The following is a 24,501-nucleotide window of genomic DNA, read 5'->3' as shown; positions in this document are numbered from 1 at the left end:
ACTACCTTTGTTTGTGCAACCTCTATTGAAACACAAGGCTACAATTATAGAATAAATTTGATTTCTGGTTGTACTTAGGAAATTAATACATCATCCAAAAGTAAGCTATCCACTATAATGGAAAAATTAATACTATGTCAAAATGAGGTCTGGAAAAAATAGATGATATATATTATATATATATATATATATATATATATGTACAGACAGATTGAGAAACAAGTTTTTGGCTAGGCATATGGATAATTATTCAGATACACTGAAATTAAGGTCAATATATTTGCTGTTTTCTGGCATGGAAGGTGCATAATATTTTCTATTCAATATAACATATACATTATAATCTGTGTGAGTTATAATTTCTTTACCCTGGGGAACTGAAGGTAAATATTAGAAAACCTGACAATAAAAATGTTCTAAAGGTTGACATTTTAAAAAATTATATGTTAGGTAGGGGTGGCTAGGTGGCACAGTGGATAAATCACCGACCCTGGAGTCATGAGTACCTGAGTTCAAATCCGACCTCAGACTCTTAATAATTACCTTGCTGTGTAGCCTTGGGCAAGCCACTTAACCCCACTGCCTTACAAAAATCTTTTTAAAAATGATATGTTAGCACAATTTGCTAAGTGGAATTGTACAAGTTTGCCAAGGATGTCCCAACAACTATTAAAACAAATTATTCTATGAAGCTGATATCAATGAACTCTATATAACTTCAATTTTTTAAAATGACATTTCATACCTTATGCCAGACTTAAGTCTCAAAACTAGTGCTATAATTGATTTAGCCTCTGGGCGCCGCTGTCCACCAATCAGCAAGAGAAATTCTGGGTGAGGAACAATCTAATATTTCCGGGTGTTAGGGCTCAAAGCTAGAAGGTTAAACCCACAGGCTCCAAGATACACAGAAAATAAGCCCTCTAACTACACACTCCAGACAAGGGTTCAAGAAAGAGAGAATTCCAGACCTAACCCAGATTCGGCTGCAGAATAAGAAAACATTTTTAAAGAAGAAAATGGGTACTGAGCAAAAGCACAGAGGCTGCATAAGGCGACTCCTGCTTTGTTTTCTCTTGGGGACTCTGTGGGAGACCAGCGCTGCCCAAATTCGCTACTCAGTCCCGGAGGAGATGGAAAAGGGATCTTTTGTGGGTAACATCGCCAAAGACTTGGGAATGGAACCAAGGGAATTGTCAGAGAGAGGGGCTCGTATTGTCTCCAAAGGTAAGAAGCAGCATTTCGCTCTCAATATTAGAACTGGCATTTTAGTCATCGGAGACAGAATAGATAGGGAAGAAATTTGCGCCCAGAGTACCCAGTGTCTGATATATTTTGATGTTCTGATTGAGGATAAAATGAAAATATATTCAGTGGAGGTGGAAATAACCGACATTAATGATAACGCCCCTCACTTTTTAGCAGAGGAGCTAGAACTAAAAATCAGTGAAACTACAGCTCTGGGAACCCTGCATCTCCTAGAAAGTGCATATGACCAAGATGTGGGAGTGAATTCTCTCCAGAATTATAACCTGAGTCACAATCATCATTTCTCTCTGAGGGTGCACAGGGGAGATGATGGGGTGATGTACCCAGAGCTTGTGTTAGAACAGGCTCTAGACAGGGAGAAAGAATCTGTTCACCAACTTGTGCTCACAGCCTGGGATGGAGGAGAACCAGTCCATTCTAGCTCTTCTAAAATCCAAGTGATTGTCATGGATGTCAATGATAATGCCCCAGTGTTTACTAAGCCAGTATATACTGTGAATGTTCCAGAAAATGTACCCCAAGGCACAGTGCTACTCACTGTAAATGCCACTGATGCAGATGAAGGAATCAACTCTCAGGTGAGATACTTTCAAGTGAAAATACCTGGGAAGACTTCACAAATATTCAAACTGAATTCTGTGACTGGAGAATTATCAACCTTGCAAAATCTAGATTATGAAGATGCAAAATTCTTCATGTTAGAAGTAGAGGCTAAGGATGGTCTTGGCCTCAAGGGCAGAGCTAAAATTCATGTCATAGTTCTGGATGTGAATGATAATGTTCCAGATGTGACTTTGACTTCTGTCACTAACTTAGTCCCTGAAAATGCACCTCCTGGTACTGTAATTGCTCTGTTCTATGTGCATGATCGAGACTCTAGTGATAATGGTAGAGTCCTGTGCTCCATCCCAGGTGACCTGCCTTTTAAATTAGAAAAGAAGGTGGACAACTACCATTCCCTGGTGACTGGCAGGACTCTGGACAGGGAGCAGGTGTCTGAGTACAATATCACTGTGAGAGCAGAAGACTTTGGGAGCCCAGCTCTGTCTACAGACATTCACATCCTCTTGCATGTGGCAGACATCAATGACAACCCACCTACTTTCAGTCAGACAGCCTACTCTGCCTACATCCAGGAAAACAACCCCAGAGGGGCTTCCATCTACTCCTTGACTGCCCATGACCCAGACAGTGGACAGAATGCCTTAGTCACCTACTCCATCCTGGACATTACCCTCCCCTTGGGGACACCACCACTATCATCCATTGTCTCCATCAACTCAGAGACTGGTGTCCTCTATGCTCTATGTTCCTTCGACTTTGAACAGTTCCGGGAATTTCAACTGAGAGTGTCAGCCAGGGATTCTGGAGACCCTTCTCTCAGCACCAATGTGTCCTTCACTCTGTTCATTATGGATCAGAATGACAATGCCCCAAAAATTCTGTACCCAGTCTTCCCCACAGATGGCTCCAGTGGGGTGGAACTGGCCCCACGCTCTGCAGAACCAGGCTACCTGGTGAGCAAGGTGGTGGCAGTAGATGCAGATTCTGGCCAGAATGCCTGGCTGTCCTACCATCTGTTCAAGAGCACAGAGCCTGGACTCTTCTCAGTGGGCCTGTACTCAGGGGAGATCAGGACTGCCCGGACATTCCTGGACAGAGATGCCCTCAAGCAGAATCTCATAGTGGCAGTGACAGATAATGGGGAGCCTCCTCTCTCTGCCACTGTCAGTATCACAGTGGTGGTGGCTGACAGCATCCCTGAGATCCTCTCAGATCTCAGCAGCCAGACTTCCCCTGATACCCAAGATGATTCTCTCTTCACATTTTATCTGGTGATTGCAGTGACTGTGGTTTCCTGCTTGTTCTTTGCCTTCATTATCCTTCTTCTGGTTCTCAGATTGAGAAGGTGGTGGATGCTGCAAGTTGTCCAATCTTCAAATCATCATATGGGAGAAGTACCCTCCTCCCAATTTTTGGGAATAGATGGAGTGAGAGCTTTCCTTCAGACCTATTCCCATGAGATTTCTCTCACCACAGATTCTCGAAAAAGCCAGTTGATCTTTCCTCAACCCAATTATGCAGACACCTTGATAAGTCAGCAGAACAGTGAACAAAAAGAATCTCCACTACATACTCAGTGTTTGCTTGAAGGTAAAGATGAAGAAGGCTTTTTTCAGGTAAACTTTTCTGAAAAATAGAACTATAAGTTAATTTTTAGAGACTCATTACTTTTCTGCCTCTTCTGTTCATTTGGGAAGTCTATTGCATTTTCTAGTTCTTCTGGTTATGTCTTAGAAGAATTTAATTTTGGCAAAAGTATTATTAGCATTATTCAATGTAGAACTTGATGATACTGTAAAGATCTTCCAGACAACAGCATAAATTTAATGAAATGGTCACTTATAATTTACCAAAGGTCATAGGAGTGACTAAGACAAGTTGTGTCTCCTTTTAAAGTTATTCCACTGAGCTCAGATTAGTAACACCTTTTGTGATTAAAATTTTAATAACTTACAGATTCAGATTCAGTCTAACTCTCCATGAATTTTTATATATTGCTGAATCATTCACACATAAACACACAAGCACATTCATATAAGTACATGCATTCATATATGGATATACGGAGTGCTTCTAAGATGGATTGTCCAATCTATTTAGTCTAGTTTGTTGTAGTAGCTAAAATACAAAGACACAAAACTTCCACATATTTAAATTACTTGAAATAATTGTCTTGGACTTTTAAATTTTAAAGATTTTTTTTGTTGGATTTTGAGCTATGTAGTATGGTTGGATATTATATTTTTTGGGATGTGAGGGAAATGAAGTTAAGCTCTTTTATTTTTTTAATACTTTTTTTCAGTATAAACTCTGCTCTTTAAGCTTTAGAAATTTTTATTTACATTTATGTTGTCTTGCATGGGTGAAGTTTCAGTTTTCAAAAGAATGTGGTTGTGATTCACTTTATTAGAAGACTTTCTGTCCTCTTGAGTGCATGAATAGGTTACCTTTTTAGCAATAATTGAACATTTAAGTAGTAACTCAGTGCATTTTCATGCCTTACACTTGGCTCAAGGAATAATCACTCTAAGCCCTATAATGACATGTATTTTTATTTCTACCATCTGAGGGTCAGCCTAGGTAAATATAAAGATATTCATTATATCATTCCTTTTAAGCACCAGAAACTGTCAAAAACTATGAACTAAAAGAAATGTCAAACCTTGAAGTACAGAAGAATATTTCCTTGTTCAATTGCTTTGTCATGATATTCAATATTACTTTTGATTTTTTCATTTCAAAAATGTATTTTTTCAATGCTACTCTGAAGAATATTGGAAATTCTAAATTAAGGTACCATGACTTTCTTCATCCAATTTGCCATAGTTTCTCTGTAAATATACTCAGCTATGGAATGCAATGGAAGTCCTAGGAAAAGAAATCATCATAAGACTGGAAGTCTGGTGATTGAAGTAATAGTAGTTAAATAGTAGTAAGTTATAGGAATAGTAGTAATATATAGAACACAGGCCATGGAGTAAGGAGAACCTGAGTTCAAATCTGTCCTCAAACATTTAACAATTGCTTGGTTCTGTGACCTTACAAAAATAAAAACAAATCATAGTAGTTCTTGTGGATGTTCTTCTTGCTGTTTATTTTTTGGATTTTTTTTGGCAAGGCAATGGGGTTGTGACTTGCCCAAGGTCACACAGAGCAGATTTGAACTCAGGTCCTCCTGACTCCATCATTGGTGCCCTATCCGCTGTGCCTAGCTGCCCCCTCTTCTTGAGGTTTCCTAACTGGCATTCATATAATGCATTAATGTTTGCAAAGTTCTTTATATTCATCACTTCATTTGATATTCACAAAGCCTTGGTTGAAACCAATTATTATTTATAATATATTTTCATCACTATATTTTTCACATTTCTGATTTGTGTTGTTTGGGAAAACATTTAAGATGGTTGCAACTAACTTCAGAGGTGTTAACTATATTGAACAGCAAAGTAACAAGCATATAAGTTATTTAATCCCTGATTATGCTTTAGAAAGTTATTGAACAACACCAAAGGTAATAATTTAACATCGAGTACAAACTAGTACTATGTCACAATGAAGTTTAATATATCTTCAGATAGACATACAGACAAATATGGATATTCCTAGACATTTGGATAAATGTTCATATATAGATTGAGATGAAGAGAATCAACATAACTACTGTTCTATGGATACAAAGGAAATTTAATCAATGGAAAATAAGCTTTTATATTTCACATAAAGTTGACAGTTATTATCACCAAGGTGAGTTATAACTTATTTATCCTAATAGGTAAGAAATATAGCCTGGCAATAAAAACTTTACAAAAATTGACAGTAAATAATTATGTCCCTACTATCTGTAATTCTTTCTATGATTCTTTGAAGCTATTATCAAAGACAACCCCAACTTCTTTCTTCATAGTAATTTAAATATTATACCATTATAAATATTATGTGTTAGAGGGAATGAAATAATTGATTTAGACTCTGGGCACTGCTCTTCACCAATCAGGAAGAGAATTGCCTGGAAAGAGCTGGTCTAATTCTTCCAGGTCCTAGTGCACAAAGATCAGGAAGACCAAACCCATACTCTCCAGGATACGGAGAAAGGCAACCTCCAAACCCTGTACACTCCATACTTAGGCTCTGGACACGGATCACCTGGAAAACACAGGAGCCATGAACTAACCACAGACAGCAAGGTGTGTATTTCCAAGAGAAGCAATGGTCCCTGAGCAAAAACATAGAAATGGAAGAAACCCAATCCTGCTGTGTTCTCTCCTGGGGCTGCTGTGGGACACCATGGCCGCCCAAATCTGCTACTCAATTCCAGAGGACATGGAAAAGGACTCTTTCGTAGGCAATATCGCCAAGGACTTGGGACTACAACTGAGGGAATTGTCTGAGGAAGGAGCCCACATTGTCTCCGGAGGTGAGAAGCAGCATTTCTCTCAATGTCAGAAGCGGCAGCTTAGTCACCGCCGAAAGAATAGACAGGGAGGAACTCTGTGTTCAGAGCACCAAGTGCCGGCTGAATTTTAGTGTTTTGGTTGAGGATAAAATGAAAATTTATTCAATGGAGGTAGAAATAACGGACATTAATGATAATGCCCCTCGCTTTCAGGAAGAGGAACTGCAACTGAAAATTAGTGAAATCACAACTCCAGGAACCTATTTTATTCTAGAAAGTGCTTATGACCCGGATTTTGGAGTGAACTCCCTCCAAGGTTATAATCTGAGTCCCAAGAATCACTTCTCCCTGCTTGTGCAAAGTAGAGATGATAGCATCATTTATCCAGAGCTTGCCCTGGAGAGGGCCCTGGATCAGGAGGAATTGCCTATAATCCACTTGTTCCTCACAGCCTGGGATGGAGGAGATCCTGCCCATACTAGAACTGTTAGAATTCGAGTGACTGTCCTAGATGTAAATGACAGTGCTCCATTATTTACTCAGGCTGTGTATACTGTGAATATTCCTGAGAATGTAGTCCAGGGCACAGTGCTACTCACAGTGAATGCCACTGATGCAGATGAAGGAGGCAACTCCCACGTAAGATATGTTCTAATGAAAATAAATGGAAAAACTCCACAACTATTCCAACTAAATTCTATAACTAGAGAATTATCAACCTTGCAAAAGTCTGGATTATGAAGATGGCAGGATTTTACACGATGGAAGCAGAGGCTCAAGATGGTCTTGGTTTCTGGGGCAGAGCTAAAATTCATGTCACAGTCATAGATGCAAATGACAATGCCCCAGAAGTGACTCTCACTTCTGTCACCAATTCAATCCCTGAAAATGCTCCCCCTGGGACTATCATTGCTCTGTTCTATGTGCATGATCAAGACTCTGGTGACAATGGTCAAGTCCTGTGCTCCATCCCAGGTGACCTACCCTTTAAAATAGAAAAGAAGGTGGAAAATTATCATTCCCTGATGATTGACAGGGCTCTGGACAGAGAACAGATATCTAAGTACAATATCACAGTGAGAACTGAAGACTTTGGGAGCCCAGCTCTGTCTACTGACACTCACATCCTCTTGCATGTGGCTGACATCAATAACAACCCATCCACTTTCAGTCAGACAGACTATTCTGCCTACATCCATGAAAACAACCCCAGAGGAGCTTCCATCTATTTCTTAAATGTCCATGACCCAGACAGTGAACAGAATGCCTTAGTCACTTATTCCATCCTGGACATAACCCTCCCCTTGGAGGTACCACCATTGTCATCCATTGTCTCCATCAGCTCAGAGACTGGTGCCTTCTATGCTCTTTGCTCTTTTGATTATGAACAATTCCAGGAATTTCAGCTTAGACTGACAGTCAGGGATTCTTGGGACCCTCCTCTCAGCACCAATGTATCCCTGACTCTGTTCATATGGATCAAAATGACAACACACCCAAAATCCTGTACCCAGCCTTCCCCACAGATGGTTCCAGTGGAGTGGAGCTGGCCCTGCACTCTGCAGAACCAGGCTACCTGGTGACCAAGGTGGTGGCAGTGGATGCAGACTCTGGCCAGAATGTCTGGCTTTTCTATTGCCTGCTGAAGGCCACAGAGCCTAGACTCTTCTCTGTGGGATTACACTCAGGGGAGATCAGGACTGTCTGGACATTCCAGGACAAAGAAATCCTCAAGCAAAATCTCATAGTGGCAGTGACAGATAATGGGGAGCTTCCCCTCTCTACCATTGTCAGTGTCACTGTGGTACTGGCTGATAGCATCCCTGAGATCCTCTCAGATCTCAGCAGCTAGCCTTCCCCTGTTACCCAGGATGAATTCCTCCTCACATTTTACCTGGTCATAGCATTGGCTATGGTTCCCTGCTTGTTCTTTGCCTTCGTTGTCCTTCTGCTGGCTCTCAGAATGAGAAGGTGGTGGATGCTCCAAGTTGTTCAGTCTACAGGGAACCATGTGGGAGTAGTACCCTCCTCCCAGTTTTGGGGAATAGATGGAGTGAGATCTTTCCTTCAGACCTATTTCCATGAAGTTTCTCTCACCACAGATTCTTGAAAGAGCCAGTTGATCTTTCCTCAGCCCAACTATGCTGACACCCTTATAGTCAGCAGAGCTGTAAGCTAAAGGAATCTCCTTTACCTACTTAGTCTTTACTTCAAGGAAAAGAACAAGCATTTTTTCAGGTAAACTTTATTCTGTGGGAAAGAATTACAAATTAATTTGCCAATTCTTATTACTTTTCTGTCTCTACTGTTCATTCTGTTGCATTCTAGATAGCTTAGTATGAATATATGATCTGAAAAGAAGTCAATTCCAGTAAATCTCTTTTTAGTTACCACAAAACTAAGTGGAACTTGAAGGTATCATGCAGGCATCCAGTCACAACCAAGGGAATAAAAATAAATACCCAATAATGATAAAAGATTTCCCCATGATCACAGTTCTGCCTAAATTATTTCTCCTTTAAGAGTTGCTCCACTAGGGGCAGTTACATGGTGGGGGGATAGAGTACCATTCCTGGAGCTGAAAGGACCTGAATTCAAATTCAGCCTCTGAACTTGATACTAGCTGTGTGACCTTGGACAAGACACTCCAATTCATTTCCCCATAAAAATAAAAAAAACAAGACAAACAAAAAAGAAAGGCAACACTAGGCTCAAATCCATGAATCTCAAATTTGATACCTTACTGGCTCACTATCTTATGTACCTGGTAACTTTTAAAATACATTGTAAATTTAAACATACATTCATTTGCACATATATACTTTTATGCATCCATATATGAAGGAATCTTCTGCTGCTAAAATGAATCTTCAAATAAATTCATATTATAAAATTTTGTTGTGATAGCTAAAATGTATTCACACATAATTTTCACTTATTCGAGAATATAAAAAAGTGGATCATCTTGTTCATTTGGGTTATAAATTCTTGTTATATTTTGAGATGTATATAATATGGATTAGGGAGATATGTAGGAAGTGTAGTCACATTCATTCTTTGTCACTTTTTCTGTAATATGCCCTTTTCATAAATAATCTACATTGATAGATAAATATCTTACTGAATATTGACTTGGGAGAAGAAGTTTCAGTTTTGGGGGACAGACATGATTTAGCTCTGATTCAATGAGCCTATGAAAATATTATTCCCTCTGAGCAGGGACTGAACATATAAATTGCACATTGTCAGCTTCCATGTTCTTAGGACACCACTCTACTCCACATAATAGCTTGTATTTGTATTTCTTCCAAATGAGGACCAGCCTAGATATATATGGTAAACATTAATTTCCTTACTTGCATGAAAATAGCTGATCCTTGAAGTACTGAAGACCATTTTCATGTTCAATTGTTAATTACTATTGTTTTTTTTCTTTTTTCTCATTTGTAAAATTAATATTATATTTAACTTAACACTGTAAAGCAGAAGTAAAACTTTAAATTGTTTGGTGGTCTCATGAACTTCATACTCCAGTGAGTTAGAACCATTCAATAATTTAAATAATACAGTCATTCCAGTTTTGTTCTATTTTGCTTGAGAGAATATCAGAACCAACTTTGATTGTGCAACCTCTGTAGAACACAAGGTTATGATTATTGAATGCATTTTCTTGATTATTTTTGGAAAGTTAACATATGATCCAGAATTTAAAAATTTAGAACAAATTAGAAACATGTCAAAATGTAGCCTAGAGTCAATAATATGTGTGTGTGTATAATCACATAGACCAAAAAATAAGTGTATGATTAGACATATGGCTAAATAAGCTCAGATATACTGAAATTCAGAAGGTGAATATACTTTTTATCTGAAGGGTATATAATGATATGATGTATACAATATTATAATCTGTGTAAATTTGTTCATCCAGAGTAACTGAAGGCAAAGGTTCCAAAACCTGAAATAAAAATATTCTGTAGATAGAACATTTTTAAAATGCCATTTTAACAGTATTGTCCAAAATGGAATTGTACAAATTTGCCTAGACGATATCAGTCACTATTAAACCTATGATCTAATGAAGCTATGATCTAAGCTAATTCAAACTGTCTTCAATTTCTTTTTTTAATTTAATATTTTTCTACAACTACATTTAAAAACGATTTCTAAAATCTTTTACTTTTTTCAGTTCCAAAATCTCTCACTCAACTCTCTTTATACTCTTCTTTGATAAGACAAGCAATTTAAAATAAGTTATATATGGGGGCAACCGGGTGGTGCAGTGGATAGAGCACCAGCCCTGGAGTCAGGAAGACCTGAGTTCGAATCCGAACTCAGACACTTAATGATTACCTAGTTTTGTGACCTTGGGCAAGTCACATAACCCGATTGCCTTAAATAAATAATTTTTAAAATAGTTAAAAGTAAGTTATACATGTACAGTGAAATGTATTTCCATTTTTGTCATGTTGTGGGGCAAGGAGGGGAGAACACCTGAAGAAATAAAGAAAAAAGAACAAATGAAAAGCTATTCTTTGATCTGCATCATTATTTTCTCTGGAGATGGATAGAGTTTTCGTCATGAATCCTCATGATACAAATTCATTCTTAATGATATTTCATACATTATACCTTTCTAAACCTAGTCTCAAATCGAGTGCAATAATAGATTTAACCTCTGGGCGCCGCTGTCGACCAATCAGCAAGAGAAATTCAGGAGAGGAATAGCCTAGCCTTTCCGGGTACTAGGGCACAAAGTTGCGGGACGCCAAATCCTCGGGTTTCAGGAACGCCAGACAGAAAACCCTCTAACCAGTACGTACTCCAGACTAGGGATCAGAAGACAAACAGAGCTAACCCACATTCGACTGCAGAATGAGGGGAACATTTCTAAAGGAAACATTGGTCGCTGAACAAACGCACAGAGGCTGCATTCGGCGACTCCTGCTTTGTTTTATCCTGGAGACGCTGTGGGACACCAGCGCTGGCCAGATCCGCTACTCGATTCCTGAGGAGATGGAAAAAGGATCCTTTGTGGGAGACATCGCCAAGGACTTGGGAATGGGGCCGACGGCACTGTCGGAGCGAGGAGCTCGCATTGTCTCCAAAGGTTAAGAAGCAGCATTTCGCTCTCAATGTTAGAACTGGCAGCTTAGTCATCGAAGACAGAATAGACAGGGAAGAACTCTGCGCCCAGAGCTCCCAGTGTCTGCTGTATTTTAATATTCTGGAGAGTAATAAATTGAAAATATATTCAGTGGAGGTGGAAATAACCGACATTAATGATAACCGTCCTCGCTTTTTAGCAGAGGAACTAGAACTTAAAATCGGGGAACTCACAGCTCCGGGAACAAAGTATCTTCTGGAAAGTGCATATGACCGGGATATCGGAGTGAATTCTCTCCAGGGTTACGAGCTGAGCCCAAACCATCATTTCTCTCTGAGAGTGCAAAGTAGAGCGGGAGGAGTCAAATACCCAGAACTGGTGTTGGAGAGAGCTCTGGACCGGGAGGAGGAGCCTGCTTACTATCTCATGCTCACAGCCTGGGATGGAGGAGAACCAGTCCATTCGGGTACTGCTCGAATCCGAGTGACTGTTCTGGATGCCAATGATAATACCCCAGTGTTTACTCGGCCTGAGTATACTGTGAATGTGCCTGAGAATGTGCCTCAGGGCACAGTGCTGCTCACGGTAAATGCCACTGATGCAGATGAAGGAATCAATTCTAGGGTGAGATACTTTCAAGTAAAAATACCTGGGGAAACCTCTCAAATATTCCAAATGAATTCTGAGACTGGAGAATTATCAACCTTAAAAAATTTGGATTATGAAGGTGCAAAATTTCATGAAATAGAAGTGGAGGCTCAGGATGGCCTTGGACTCAAGGGCAGAGCTAAAATTCATGTCACAGTTATAGATGCAAATGACAATGTCCCAGAAGTGACTCTCACTTCTGTCACCAACTCAATCCCTGAAAATGCTCCTCCTGGGACCATCATTGCTCTGTTCTATGTGCATGATCAAGACTCTGGTGACAATGGTCAAGTCCTGTGCTCCATCCCAGGTGACCTGCCTTTTAAGTTAGAAAAGAAGGTGGACAACTACCATTCCCTGGTGACTGGCAGGACTCTGGACAGGGAGCAGGTGTCTGAGTACAACATCACTGTGAGAGCAGAAGACTTTGGGAACCCAGCTCTGTCTACTGACACTCACATCCTCTTGCATGTGGCAGATATCAATGACAATCCACCTACTTTCAATCAGGAAACCTACTCTGCCTACATCCAGGAAAACAACCCCAGAGGAGCTTCCATCTACTCCTTGACTGCCCATGACCCAGACAATGAACAGAATGCCTTAGTCACCTACTCCATCCTGGACATTACCTTCCCCTTGGAATCACCACCACTATCATCCATTATCTCTATCAACTCTGAGACTGGTGCCCTCTATGCTCTTTGCTCCTTTGATTATGAACAGTTCCGGGAATTTCAGCTAAGAGTGACAGCCAGGGATTCTGGGGACCCTCCTCTCAACACCAATGCGTCTCTGACTCTCTTCATCCTGGATCAGAATGACAACGCCCCCAAAATCCTGTACCCTGCCTACCCCATGGATGACTCCAGTGGAATAGAGCTGGCCCCACGATCTGCAGAACCAGGCTACTTGGTGACCAAGGTGGTGGCAGTGGATGCAGACTCTGGTCAGAATGCCTGGCTCTCCTACCACCTACTCAAAGCCACAGAGCCTGGGCTCTTCTCCGTGGGACTACACTCAGGGGAGATCAGGACTGTCCGCACATTCTTGGACAAAGATGCCCTCAAGCATAATCTTATAGTGGTAGTCACAGATAATGGGGAACCCCCTCTCTCTTCCACTGTCAGTGTCACAGTGATGGTGGCTGATAGTATCCCTGAGATCTTATCAGATCTCAGCAGTCAGACTTCCTCTGATACCCAGGATGACTCTCTCCTCACATTTTACCTGATCATAGCAGTGGCTGTGGTTTCCTGCTTGTTCTTTGCCTTCATTGTCCTTCTGCTGGCATTCAGACTAAGAAGTTGGTGGATGCTGCAAGTTGTTCAGTCTGCAAGGAATCATGTGGGAGCAGTCCACTCCTCCCAGTTTTTGGGAATAGATGGAGTGAGAGCTTTCCTTCACACTTATTCCCATGAGGTTTCTCTCACCACGGATTCTCGAAAGAGCCAGTTGATCTTTCCTCAGCCCAACTATGCAGACACCTTGATATCTCAGCAGAGCTGTGAGCAAAAAGAATCACCACTGCCTCCTCAGTCTTTGCTCGAAGGTAAAAATGAACAAGCACTTTTCCAGGTAAGTTTTATTCTGTAGAATAAAATTACAAATTTATTTTTGGCAACTCATTATTACTTTTTGATATTTACTGTTCACTAGGGAAGTCTGAATTTTCTAGTTATTTTTGGCTATAAATATATGGTCTGAGAAGAACTCAACTCCAGGGTAATGTACACTTTAATGATAATATGGAGATCATCCTGTCATAACCAAAGGAATGAAAATGAAACCCAGAAAGGTTACATGATTTTCCTGAGGTCACTGACTGGCTAATCTATTTCTCCTTTAAGAATTACTCCACTTGACTCAAATCCATGAACCTCTTTGAGATTAAAAATGTAATATGGTACAGGGGGAAAGTAGGTGTCCCAGGGAATGGAACACCAGGAGGACCTCAGTTCAAATTCAACCTTATAAATTTGACTTTTACTAATTGTATGACCCTGGGAAAGTCACTTAACCTTACTTAAGGTAAAAGTTACAAAGGCTTATAAAGCCTTACCAAAAAAATTACTCGATAGATTTACTCCCTTCAGCAATCAAAGATTTTTTTAGATTTTATGTGTGTGTGTGCATTTTTGAAGGAAGTTACAGTTGCTAAAATGAGTATTCAAATCAATATATAATGTAAAAGGTTTTTTCTTGCAATGGAAATATACTCATATCATTTCTACATGTTTAGGGAAGTAGAGGTGGGTGGATTGTCTTGTAATTTTGTGTTTTTCCAAATTCTTGTTGGATTTTGAGATGTGTTTAGTATTCTGAATTTCATAGATTAGGGAAAGGTATAAGAAGTAGAGTCACATTCATTCTTTCATTTAATTTTCTATATGCACTTTCCTCATTACTTCATAAATGTTTTTCTCAGTAAATGTTGACTTGCTAGAGTTGTGTCTGTGAAATTCCAGTTCTTCTGTACAGTTATAATTTAGCTCTGCTTCCTTCAGCCCATGAAAAGACTATTCTAGGAACAGCTAGGTGGTGCAGTGGATAGAGCGCCAGCCCTGGAGTCAGGAGTACCTGAGTTCAAATCTGACCTCAGACACTTAATAATTACTTAGCTGTGTGGCCTTGGACAAGTCACTTAGCCTCATTGCCTTGCAAAAACTAAAAACAAAAGACTATTCTCCTTTGAACAGAAATTGGACGTTTAAGAAGTAATGTTGTACATTGTCAGATCTTACACTTTTCTCAAGGGAATGTCACTCTACTCCACGTGATAGATTATATGACTATGAGAACTAGCTAGATACAAAAGAAAAGAATAATTTCCTTAGAAATATCAGATCTTCAAAGTACTGAGGAGCATTCCTATTTTCATAGGAATGTCATAATAATTGATATTGCTTTGATTTCACTTTTATTGTTAAAACAATATTACATTTTATTTGATAAACATTACCCTGAAAAACATGCGACTTTAAGTTGTTATCTGGCATAATGAACTTCATAATACAAGTGGATTAGAGACAATGAATAATTACAAGGTTATATTCACAAAATGTACCATTTTGTTTGGGAGAACATTGAAAAATGATTGCAACTTCTGTTGTGTGACTTCTGTTGAACTAAAAGGCTACAACTGAAAAATGCTTTCCAGTCTTGATTGTACTTAGATTAAACAAATAAATAATTAAATAATTTTTATTCATGAACACAATATTATCATGTCAAAATGTAGTCTGAAAACATCATATATACATATACATATATATATATATATATGAGACAAACATGTGTTTAGCTAGACATATGGATGATTGTGCAAAGATATACTGAAATTCAGAGCATCAATGTATTTACTCTTTTATGGTCGGAAAGGTGCATTATGAAGTGAAAATAAACTATACAGTATTATAATCTCTGTTATAATTTGTTTAGTCCGAGTATCTGATGCTAAAAGTCACAAAACTTAACAATAAATTCAGAAGATTGACATTTATATATTAACAATACTACCCTAAATGGAATTGTATAAGATTGCTTTGAAGGTCTCAATCAGTATTAAATGAATGATGCTATGTAGCTATGACCTCAGGTAATTTCAACACTATGACTTTAAGTTTTTTCATAATATTTTATACATTACACCAGTCTGAACATTCAGTACCAGAATAAACGCAAAATTTCATTTAGCCTCTGGGCGCCGCTGTTCACTAATCAGCTAAAGGAAATTCTGGCGAGGAGCAGCCTAACCTTTGGAAAAGCTCAGGGAGACCAAGCCAGAGGCTTCAAGAGGCACAGAAAATATTCCCCCTAACCCTGTATGCTCCTGATTTACGTTCAGAACACAAAATACCGGGAGAAACAGAGAACCCAAGAGCTAATCCAGTTTCTACTGCAGAATAAGGAGGATATTCAAAAGGAAGCAATGATCGCGCCAAAGGACAAAGAGTGCATCCGGCAACTCATGCTTGGCTTTCTGCTGGGGACACTATGGGAGGCCAGCGCTGCCCAGATCCGCTACTCGATTCCTGAGGAGATGGAAAAGGGATCTTTTGTGGGTGATATCGCCAAAGACTTGGGGATGGAGCCGAGGGAACTGTCGGAGCGAGGGGCTCGTATCATCAGCAGAGGTAAGAAGCAGCATTTCGCTCTCAATGTTAGAGCTGGCAGCTTAGTCACCAGAGACAGAATAGACAGAGAAGAACTCTGCTCTCAGAGCGACAATTGTCTCCTCAATTTTAATGTGCTAGTTGAGGAAAAAATGAAAATATATTCAGTGGAGGTGGAAGTAACTGACATTAATGATAACGCTCCTCGCTTTGTAGCGGAAGAGTTAGAATTAAAAATCGGTGAACTCACAGCTCCGGGAACCCAACATCTCCTAGAAAGTGCATATGACCGGGATGTGGGAGTGAATTCTCTTCAGGGATACGAACTGAGCCCTAACCATCATTTCTCTCTGAAAGTGCGAAGGGGAGACGATGGACTGAAGTACCCAGAGCTGGTACTAGAGCAGTCTATAGACCGGGAGAAGGAACCAGATCTCCATCTAGTGCTCACAGCATGGGATGGGGGAGAACCAGTCCGTTCTGGCACTGCTCGAATTCATGTGATTGTCCTGGATGCCAATGACAATGCCCCAGTGTTTAGTAAATCAGTGTATACTGTCAGTGTTCCTGAGAACGTACGCCGGGGGACCACATTGCTCACAGTGAATGCTACTGATGCAGATGAAGGAATCAATTCTCAGGTGAGATACTTTCAAGTGAAAAGACCTGGGGAAAACTCTCAAATATTCCAAATGAATTCTATGTCTGGAGAATTGACAACTTTACAAAATTTGGATTATGAAGATTCAGAATTTCATGAGATAGAAGTGGAGGCTCAAGATGGCATGGGCCTTAGGAGCAGAGCTAAAATTCATGTCACAATTATAGATGTAAATGACAATGCCCCAGAAATGACTCTCACTTCTGTCACCAACTCAATCCCTGAAAATGCTCCGTCTGACACTCTAATAGCTCTGTTCCATGTTCATGATCGAGATTCTGGTGACAATGGTCAAGTCCTGTGTTCCATTCCAGATGACCTGCCCTTTAAATTAGAAGAGAAAGTAGACAACTACTATTCCCTGGTGACTGACAGGACTCTGGACAGGGAGCAGGAATCTGAGTACAACATCACTGTGAGAGCAGAAGACTTTGGAAGCCCAGCTCTGTCTACAGACACTCAAATTCTCTTGCATGTGGCAGACATCAATGACAATCCACCTACTTTCAGTCAGGAAGCCTACTCTGCCTACATCCAGGAGAACAACCCCAGAGGAGCTTCCATCTATTCCTTGACTGCCCATGACCCAGACAATGAACAGAATGCCTTAGTCACCTACTCCATCCTGGACATTACCTTCCCCTTGGAATCACCACCACTATCATCCATTATCTCCATCAACTCTGAGACTGGTGCCCTCTATGCTCTTTGCTCCTTTGATTATGAACAGTTCCGGAAATTTCAGCTAAGAGTGACAGCCAGGGATTCTGGGGACCCTCCTCTCAACACCAATGCGTCTCTGACTCTCTTCATCCTGGATCAGAATGACAACGCCCCCAAAATCCTGTACCCTGCCTACCCCATGGATGACTCCAGTGGAATAGAGCTGGCCCCACGATCTGCAGAACCAGGCTACTTGGTGACCAAGGTGGTGGCAGTGGATGCAGACTCTGGTCAGAATGCCTGGCTCTCCTACCACCTACTCAAAGCCACAGAGCCTGGGCTCTTCTCCGTGGGACTACACTCAGGGGAGATCAAGACTGTCCGCACATTCTTGGACAAAGATGCCCTCAAGCATAATCTTATAGTGGTAGTCACAGATAATGGGGAACCCCCTCTCTCTTCCACTGTCAGTGTCACAGTGATGGTGGCTGATAGTATCCCTGAGATCTTATCAGATCTCAGCAGTCAGACTTCCTCTGATACCCAGGATGACTCCCTCCTCACATTTTACCTGATCATAGCAGTGGCTGTGGTTTCCTGCTTGTTCTTTGCCTTCATTGTCCTTCTGCTGGCATTCAGACTAAGAAGTTGGTGGATGCTGCAAGTTGTTCAGTCTGCAAGGAATCATGTGGGAGCAGTCCACTCCTCCCAGTTTTTGGGAATAGATGGAGTGAGAGCTTTCCTTCACACTTATTCCCATGAGGTTTCTCTCACCACAGATTCTCGAAAGAGCCAGTTGATTTTTCCTCAGCCCAACTATGCAGACACCTTGATAAATCATCAGAACTGTGAGCAAAATGAATCTCCACTACCTACTCAGTCTTTACTTCAAGGAAAAGATGAACAAACATTTTTTCAGGTAAACTTTATTCCATAGAATAGAATAATATAATTTTCAGGAACTTGTTATTACTTTTCTGTCTCCACTGTTCACTAGAGTAGTCTATTTCGTTTTCTAGTTATTCCAGCTATGAATATATGGTATTAGAAGAATTTTATTTAAAAAATTCATATCATACAATATAGAAGTTGCGGCTATTATGGAAATCAACCAGACAATACCTTAAATTTTAAGAAATGGAAAAATACCCAGGAATCATCAAATAATTTACCCAAAGGCATTACTATTTTAAAAGGAGAACTAACTTGTCTTAGTCTTAATGACTCTGCTAAGCTCCGATCGGTAATCTTTTTTGTGATTTTAATGTTAATAGATATGCTGATAGTCAAGTTCCCTTTGAATTTTTACATATTTCTGTTCTGTCTAAACACAAACACATGCATATATTTAAGTGTGTGGTTTTACATATATATGAAGTTTCTGCTAAGATGAGTTTTCAAATCAATTCATTCTAAACATTTATAGTAGTAGTTAAAATTTAAATACATAAAACTTTTATGTATTTGAGAGGTGACAAAAGTTGATTGTCTTGGTCTTGCATTTTTAATTTTTTGTTGGATTTGGCACTATGTAGTATAGATATTATTTGGGGAATTAAGGGAAGTGAAAAAAAGTTAAGTTAAACTCATTCTTTTTCATAATAGTTTCAGTACAATTTTTCTTCTTCAAGCTTTACAAATATCTGTTACTAAATATTGACTTTGGGGATTTGCATGGGTGAATCTGCAGTTTTGTGTGCAGGTTTAATTTAGTTGTGATTCACGTTATTTGAAGGTTTTGTGTCTTCTTGAGTCATAAATAAGTTATGATTTTTTGCAGTAATTGGATATTTAAGTAATTATTAAACACATTTTCATGCCTTACACGTTTTCTAAGGAGCCATCAATCTAACCCTTTATGATAAGATATATTTCTATTTCTACCATCTAAAGGTCAGCCTAGGTAAATATGAAGACATTCGTTACATCATTTCTTTTAGTCCACAGGAACTCTCAAAAACCATCAACTTAAAGAAATGTCAAATCTTTGAAACACTGAAAAACACTTCTAGGTTCAATTGTTTTATCATGATAGTCAATACTACTTTTGACTATACTAAACTGAAGAACACAGATCACTAAATGATGGCATCCTGACCATTCTGCTAAAATTTGATGGTTTCTCTGGAAGCATTGCTTTCACCTACAATGCAGTAGAAGACTCAGGAAATGAAATCATCATCAGACTGGAAGCCTGATTACTGAAGGCTAAAAACAGTAACGGTAGTCATCATCATTGTTGTAGTAGTAGCAATAGTCTTGGTAGTAGTAGTAGTAGTAGTAGTAGTAGTAGTAGTCATAGCAACTGCTGCAGCAGCAGCAGCAGTAATAGTAGTAGTTGTTTAGTAACTGACATTCTTATAGTGCATTATTGTTTGCAAAGTATTTCATACCTATCATCTCCTTTGTCACTCATAGAGTCTTGGTTTTAGGCAATTGCTTTTTATGACCTGTTTTCCTATCTATATGCTTCATATTTCTGCACTAGGTTGATTTGGAGGTCTTTTAAGAATATGGCAACCAACTTCAGTGATGCTAACTATATTGAACTGCAATGCTACAATAAAATTTAATCACTGATTATACTTTAGAAAGTTATTGCACAATCCTAAAGTTAATCAATAATTGTCAAGTACAAGCCAATACTATGTTACAATGAAGCTTAATATTAGTATAAAGGTGGAAATGCAAGTAGGAATTCAGACCAAGAAGTAAGTGAAAGGCTAGACATATAGATAAATATTCACATATAACCATGAGATGAAGGAAATTAATATATGTACTATTGTATGAATATAAAGGGAGAATTGTAAGAAAAAAAGAAGCCTTATAATCTTCACAATATTTATACATTTTTATCATCTAGGTGAGTTATAATTTATTTAGCTTAATAGGTAATAAAGCTAACAATAAAAGCATAAAAATCGACAGTCAGTAATTATAGCCCTTCTAACCTAAATTGTTTATATAATCTTATAAGTCTTTGATTCAAAATAATTCCAACTTCTTTCTTTATAACGACAATTCGAATAATACGCGGTTGTTAACATTGTTAGAAGGAATGCAATAATTTATTTAGACTCTGGGCGCCGCTGTTCACCAATCAGGAAGAGAATTGCCTGGAGAGAGCTGGTCTAATTCTTCCAGGTCCTAGTGAACAAAGATCAGGAAGACTAAATCCACACTCACCAGGATACGGAGAAAGGCAGCCTCAAACCCTGCACACTCCAGACTTGGGCTCTGGACACGGATTACCTGGAAAACACAGGAACCACGAGCTAACCACAGACAGCAAGGTGTGTATTTCCAAGAGAAGCAATGATCCCCGGGCAAAAACACAGAGATGGAAGAAACCGAATCCTGCTTTGTTCTCTCCTGGGGCTGCTGTGGGACACCATGGCCGCCCAAATCCGCTACTCGATTCCCGAAGAAATGGAAAAGGGCTCTTTCGTGGGCAACATCGCCAAGGACCTGGGACTAGAACTGAGGGAATTGTCTGAGGGAGGGGCTCGCATCGTCTCCAGAGGTAAGAAGCAGCATTTCTCTCTCAGTGTCAGAAGCGGCAGCTTAGTCACTGCCGAAAGAATAGACAGGGAGGAACTCTGTGTTCAGAGCGCCCAGTGCCGGCTGAATTTTAATCTTTTGGTTGAGGATAAAATGAAAATTTATTCAGTGGAGGTAGAAGTAACGGACATTAATGATAACGCCCCTCGCTTTCGGGAAGAGGAACTGGAACTAAAAATTAGTGAAACCACAACTCCAGGAACAAAATTTATTCTAGAAAGGGCTTATGACCTGGATGTCGGAGTGAACTCCCTCCAAGATTATAAACTGAGCCCCAACGATTACTTCTCTCTGCTTGTGCAAAGTGGAGCCGATAGAATTAAACACCCAGAGCTTGTACTGGAGAGGGCCCTGGACCGAGAGGAGGAACCTACTCTCCATATAGTGCTCTCAGCTAGGGATGGAGGCGATCCCGTTCTTTCTGGCACAGTTAGAATTCGAGTGACTGTCCTGGATGTAAATGACAATGCCCCAGTATTTACTCAGGCAATGTATACTGTGAATGTTCCTGAGAATGTGTCTCAAGGGACAACGCTGCTCACAGTGAATGCCACTGATGCAGATGAAGGAAGCAACTCCCACGTAAGATATTTTCTAGTGAAAATTCCTGGGGAAACGATACCAATATTCCGACTTAACTCTGTGACTGGAGAATTATCAACCTTACAAAACCTGGATTATGAAGATGCAGAATTTCATGAACTGGAAGTGGAGGCTCAAGATGGTCTTGGTTTCTGGGGCAGAGCTAAAATACATGTCACAGTTCTGGATGTGAATGACAACGTCCCAGAAGTGACTCTCACCTCTGTCACCAACTCAATCCCTGAAAATACTCCTCCTGGGGCCGTCATTGCTCTGTTCTATGTCCATGATCGAGATTCTGGCGACAATGGTCGAGTCCTGTGCTCCATCCCAGGTGACCTGCCTTTTAAATTAGAAAAGAAGGTGGACAACTACCATTCCCTGGTGACTGACAGGGCTCTGGACAGGGAGCAGGTATCTGAGTACAATATCACAGTGAGAGCAGAAGACTTTGGGAGCCTAGTTTTATCTACAGACATTCACATCCTCTTGCATGTGGCAGACGTCAATGACAACCCACCCATTTTCAGTCAGACAGCCTACTCTGCCTACATCTGGGAGAATAATCCCAAAGGAGCTTCCATCTTCTCCTTGACTGCCCATGACCCAGACAGTGAGCAGAATGCTTTAGTCACCTACTCCATCCTGGACATTACCCTCCCCTTGGAGACACCACCACTATCATCCATTGTCTCCATCAACTCAGAGACTGGTGTCCTCTATGCTCTGTGCTCCTTCGACTTTGAACAGTTCTGGGAATTTCAGCTGAGAGTGTCAGCCAGGGATTCTGGAGACCCTTCTCTCAGCACCAATGTGTCCTTGACTCTGTTCATCCTGGATCAGAATGACAATGCCCCAAAAATTCTGTACCCAGTCTTCCCCACAGATGGCTCCAGTGGGGTGGAACTGGCCCCACGATCTGCAGAACCAGGATACCTGGTGACCAAGGTGGTGGCAGTAGATGCAGATTCTGGCCAGAATGCCTGGCTGTCCTACCACCTGCTCAAAGTCACAGAGCCTGGGCTCTTCTCCGTGGGCCTGCACTCAGGGGAGATCAGGACTGTCCGGACATTCCAAGACAAAGACACCCTCAAACAAAATCTCATAGTGGCAGTGACAGATAATGGGGAACCCCCTCTCTCTACCACTGTCAGTGTCACTGTGGCACTGGCTGATAGCATCCCTGAGATCCTCTCAGATCTCAGCAGCCAGTCTTCCCCTGATACCCAGGATGACTCTCTCCTAACATTTTACCTGGTCATAGCAGTGGCTGTGGTTTCCTGCTTATTTTTTGCCTTCATTGTCCTTCTTCTGGCATTCAGGTTGAGAAGGTGGTGGATGATGCAAGTTGTTCAGTCTTCAGGGGACCATGTAGGGGGAATCCCCTCCTCTCAGTTTTTGGGAATAGATGGAGTGAGAGCTTTCCTTCAAACCTATTCCCATGAGGTTTCTCTCACCACGGACTCTCGAAAGAGCCAGTTGATCTTTCCTCAGCCCAACTATGCAGACACCTTGATATCTCAGCAGAGCTGTGAGCAAAAAGAATCACCATTACCTACTCAATCTTTACTTCAAGGAAAAGATGAACAAGCCTTTTTTCAGGTAAAATCTATTCTGTAAAATATAATTACAAATAATTTTAGTAACTTTTTTGTCTCTACTGTTCACTAGAGTGGTCCTGTGCATTTTCTCATTATTCTATGAGATTATTCAGATTATATTGTCTGTAAAGGGTTCAATTCTAGTAAAAGTATTGTTAAATACAAAAATACCATGAAGAACTCAAAGGTATTGTGGAGATCATTCAATCAAAACTCAAGAAATGAAAACAAAAATTGAGCAAGGTTAAATGATTTTCCCAAGGTCACAGTACTGACTAAAGCTTCACTAGCAATGGTAAGGTGGTGCAGTGGATATAGCACCAGCCCTAGAGGCAGGAGGACCTGATTTCAAATGGAGCTTCACACACTTGATACTTACTAGTTGTGTGACCTTGGACAAGTCACCAAACCCCATTGCCTTACTAATTAAAAAAAAGAATTGTTCCCTTAGTCTCAAATCCATTAGCATCTTTGACTTTCAAAGTTCAGTACATCACAGTCTTCTTATCTTAGTCACCCATGAATTTTTAAAATTTATTGTGTATATAAACTATATATATATATATATATATATATATATATGAAGAAATCTGCTGCCATTGCTGCTGCTAATATAATTATGAGTAAAACCCTAGGTTTGTTGTAAGTGGAATATACTTTCACATAATTTTCACTTCTTTAGAAAAGGTGAAATATGTGGTTTATCTTGTCCTTTTGTAGCTTTTATAAATTCTTTCTGGATTTCGATATGCATGTAATATTGGTGGATTTTGTGGATTAGGAAGACTTAGAGTACATGGAGTCATATTTTTCATTTTATCTATAATGTGCATCTTACTCTTATAAATTTATTTAAATCTGTCTTTCTACATACATATTGACTTTAGATTTTGCATCTGTGAAGTTCCAGTTATGGTGGACATGTATAATTTAGTTATCATTCCATCATCCCATGAAGAATTTATTCTCTTTTGAGCAAGAATTGGACTTTTAGGTAATAATATTGCATTGTTATGCCTCACACTTTCTTAAGGAGCTATCAGGATAGGTTTTATTGCTATTTGTACCATTTGAGGGCCAGTTTAGATAAATATACAGAGATTCATTTACTCATTTACTCATTTCCTTAGAAAAATACAATCTTAGAAGTACTGAAGAACATTTCTTTGATCAATTGTTTTGACAAAATCCTCAAATATCCCTTTTGATTTCTTTCTCATATCTGAAAACAATACTGCATTTCAATTGGTCAACTTGATGCTGAAAAACAGAAATTACTTTAAATTGTTTGCTGGCATCATGAACTTCATACTCAAGTGGGTTAGAGTGAATTG

General features: G+C 39.8%; 2 protein-coding genes and 2 pseudogenes across 5 annotated transcripts in view; all 4 read left to right on the top strand.

The window, feature by feature from the left end:
• The window catches only part of LOC141506210 (protocadherin gamma-C5-like), a 221,695-nt gene that overhangs the window by 17,977 nt on the left and 179,217 nt on the right, over nt 1–24,501 (top strand). The window contains exon 2 of one of the 4 annotated variants that reach the window (XM_074212772.1): nt 5,868–6,055. The exons of 1 other annotated variant lie outside the window; for it this stretch is intronic. In XM_074212772.1, coding sequence (XP_074068873.1) covers nt 5,868–6,050 — 183 coding nt within the window. In that variant the 3' untranslated portion in view covers nt 6,051–6,055. Of the gene's footprint in view, nt 1–5,867; nt 6,056–13,593; nt 18,340–18,360; nt 23,169–24,501 lie in introns of those variants that run through there. 2 more of the 4 variants (XM_074212751.1, XM_074212757.1) reach the window with 2 other exon arrangements.
• LOC141506216 (protocadherin gamma-A2 pseudogene) lies at nt 1,005–5,874 on the top strand (annotated as a pseudogene).
• LOC141506231 (protocadherin gamma-A3-like) lies at nt 6,118–8,428 on the top strand (annotated as a pseudogene).
• On the top strand, nt 11,098–15,763 carry LOC141506214 (protocadherin gamma-A2-like). The gene is given in 3 exon segments (XM_074212778.1): nt 11,098–11,338; nt 11,340–13,559; nt 15,678–15,763. Coding segments are annotated over 3 exon segments (2,481 nt in total). The 5' UTR covers nt 11,098–11,101; the 3' UTR covers nt 15,702–15,763.

Source organism: Macrotis lagotis, chromosome 1 (assembly GCF_037893015.1).
Source record: "Macrotis lagotis isolate mMagLag1 chromosome 1, bilby.v1.9.chrom.fasta, whole genome shotgun sequence".
NCBI classification, from domain to species: Eukaryota; Metazoa; Chordata; class Mammalia; order Peramelemorphia; family Peramelidae; genus Macrotis; species Macrotis lagotis.
This window is presented reverse-complemented; position numbering and strand designations above follow the sequence as displayed.